Here is a 2,144-nt window from a genome sequence, read left to right on the forward strand (position 1 = left end):
TGCGTGTGCCTCTGATACATCCTTCTTCCTTACAGTCAGGTAGCGATTGGCTCCTTTTCTGTCGGCGGGAGAAGAAAACATATTTTAGGAAAAAGGAACCTACTCTAGGTTGACTTTGATCTGTCAAGGTAGGAGATGCTATGCAAAATCTTTGGGAAAAAAACCAGAAATCACAGTGAGAAGCTTTTTTAATGGAGCCATTAAATCCACAAAGTATAAAAGCAAGCTGTCCCAAAAGGCATGTCACAAGCTTTTCCAAGCATGCATACAGCAACGAACACAGATGCTCATTTCTCTTTTACACTTTTTTCTCTAATACTATTCCTTGCAACACAGTTGAGTATGTTGAAAACATCAGTCAGGTTATCATTAGTCTTGAAATTCTATTGGTCTGCACCAAAAAACTGAAAATTGTACCCTGACTCACCCTTTGCTTTTAGATACCAGTCCAAGAGACTGACAGAGACGGTGAACAAATGCTCTTTCAGTACTAGTGAAACTAGAAGGAAATTCCATCTCTAGAATGATAAATAATAATGAGAAAACAGTAACAATGCAACAGGCACTAATCTTGACAACTCAGTGTTACAGAACCACAGAATTGCTAGGATTGGAAGGGAGACCAGCCAGTGCAACCCCCTGCAGGGTCACCTGGAGCAGCTGACAGAGGAACACATCTAGGGTTTGGGATGTCTCCAGAGGGGCAAACTCAGCACTTTCCCTGGGCAGCAGTTTCAGTGATCTGCCACTCTCAAAGGAAAGAAGTTCTCCCTCATGTTCAGGTGGAACTTCTTGTGTTTTAAGTTATGGCCACGGCTCCTTGTCCTGCCACCAGAAATTCTGCACCGCCTTCCTGGGACTCATCTTGAAGATCTTCATATGCATTAGTGAGATCCCCTCTCGGTCTCCTCTAGGCTTAACAGGACCAACTCCCACACCTCTCCTGATAAGAGATGCTCCAGACCTCTCATCTCATCTCGGTGGTCTCTGCCGGACCCCTGCAGTGGCTCCCTGTCTCTGTGCTGGGGAGCCCAGAGCCGGACACAGCACCCCAGCCGTGCCTCACTAGGGCCGGGCAGAGGGGCAGGATCCCCTCCCTGACCCGCTGCCAGCGCCCTCCCAACAGCCGCAGGCTGCCCCCGGGCCGGGCTGTGCCGCGCACCCGCCTCGTCCCCGCTCCGGAACCGCTCCAGGGCGAGCTGCACCGCCATTTCCACCACCTCGTCCACGCCGACCTCCCTGAGGGCCTCGGCCCGGGCGCGCCCCGCGGCGCCGGCAGCCCAGTCCCCCGCAGCCCCGCCGGGCTGCCGCCGCAGAACCCGCCTGTGTCGCGACATGGCCCCGACACGGCCCCACACGGCCCCACACGGATCGGGGGCCGCAGCTGCTCGGCCCGAGGGGCGGCGCTGGCGGCGGGCGGGGCCTGCGTGGAGTCACCCACAGCCCCGTCGGCCCGAAGGGAAGGAAATTGGCTCTTTTCCCGACGGTAGGGCCAAGCCTGCCTAGTACCGAGGTATGTGTATGGCTGTGGCCAAAACGTGGCACTGGTGCCCTGTCCGGTCATAAATTACGTGCTTTAATTCATGGTATTAAACGTAGCTGTGGCGAGGGTCATCTCGGCCCTCGGCCTCCTCACTCTGTAAAGTGTTACTTGCCCTTGGTTTTGGATCGTCTTTTCCTGCTGTCCTTTGACTCCACGCTGAGGACACGAGGTAGAAACTAAACCCAATCCTCTTGGGCTTGACACAGGGCTCGGGATTGAAGGCTGCTGCTTTGGAAACATCATCGGTCAGAAGGAGAGTACTTGGAAGAAGAACAAACTACTCCTCCGTTTGAACAAACATCCTCAGTTGTGAACTGAAGTGAGCAATTAAATAACTAGAAGATAAACACTCACTGTCTGATGCAGCTGACTGAAAAACAGCTCTTAAGCGACCTCTACCAAAGCTTTTACAAGACTAACTTCAGCATAATTCTGCACTGAGAGATCACACTGGAGCGGAACAATTGATCTGTTCTAAGGTTATTTTTAAATTTTTTTTCAGTTTTCAGTTCAGCTATCTGACTGTGTATCTTCAATCAAAGTACATAATGCTAGGTCCTCATAGCTGTTCCTGTGACATTCAGTACTGCCACTGCAAAGC

At 51.8% G+C, this 2,144-nt stretch overlaps 1 protein-coding gene across 2 annotated transcripts; it reads right to left on the reverse strand.

Annotated features, from left to right (window-relative positions):
• Positions 1-352: 352 nt before the first annotated feature.
• Positions 353-1,547, reverse strand: LOC128822190 (3'-5' RNA helicase YTHDC2-like). 2 transcript variants are annotated; one of them, XM_054003827.1, is made up of 2 exons: positions 965-1,547; positions 353-518 (listed from the first exon to the last, which is right to left on the reverse strand). In XM_054003827.1, the coding sequence occupies exons 1-2, from the start codon at positions 1,335-1,337 to the stop codon at positions 424-426; spliced, it is 468 nt and encodes a 155-aa protein (XP_053859802.1). In that variant the 5' UTR covers positions 1,338-1,547; the 3' UTR covers positions 353-423. The 2 variants fall into 2 exon arrangements, with proteins under 2 accessions (XP_053859802.1, XP_053859803.1); XM_054003828.1 differs by having other exon boundaries at positions 358-518; positions 1,163-1,547.
• Between the last annotated feature and the right edge of the window lie 597 nt (positions 1,548-2,144).

Source organism: Vidua macroura, chromosome Z, assembly GCF_024509145.1.
Source record: "Vidua macroura isolate BioBank_ID:100142 chromosome Z, ASM2450914v1, whole genome shotgun sequence".
Classification (NCBI taxonomy): Eukaryota; Metazoa; Chordata; class Aves; order Passeriformes; family Viduidae; genus Vidua; species Vidua macroura.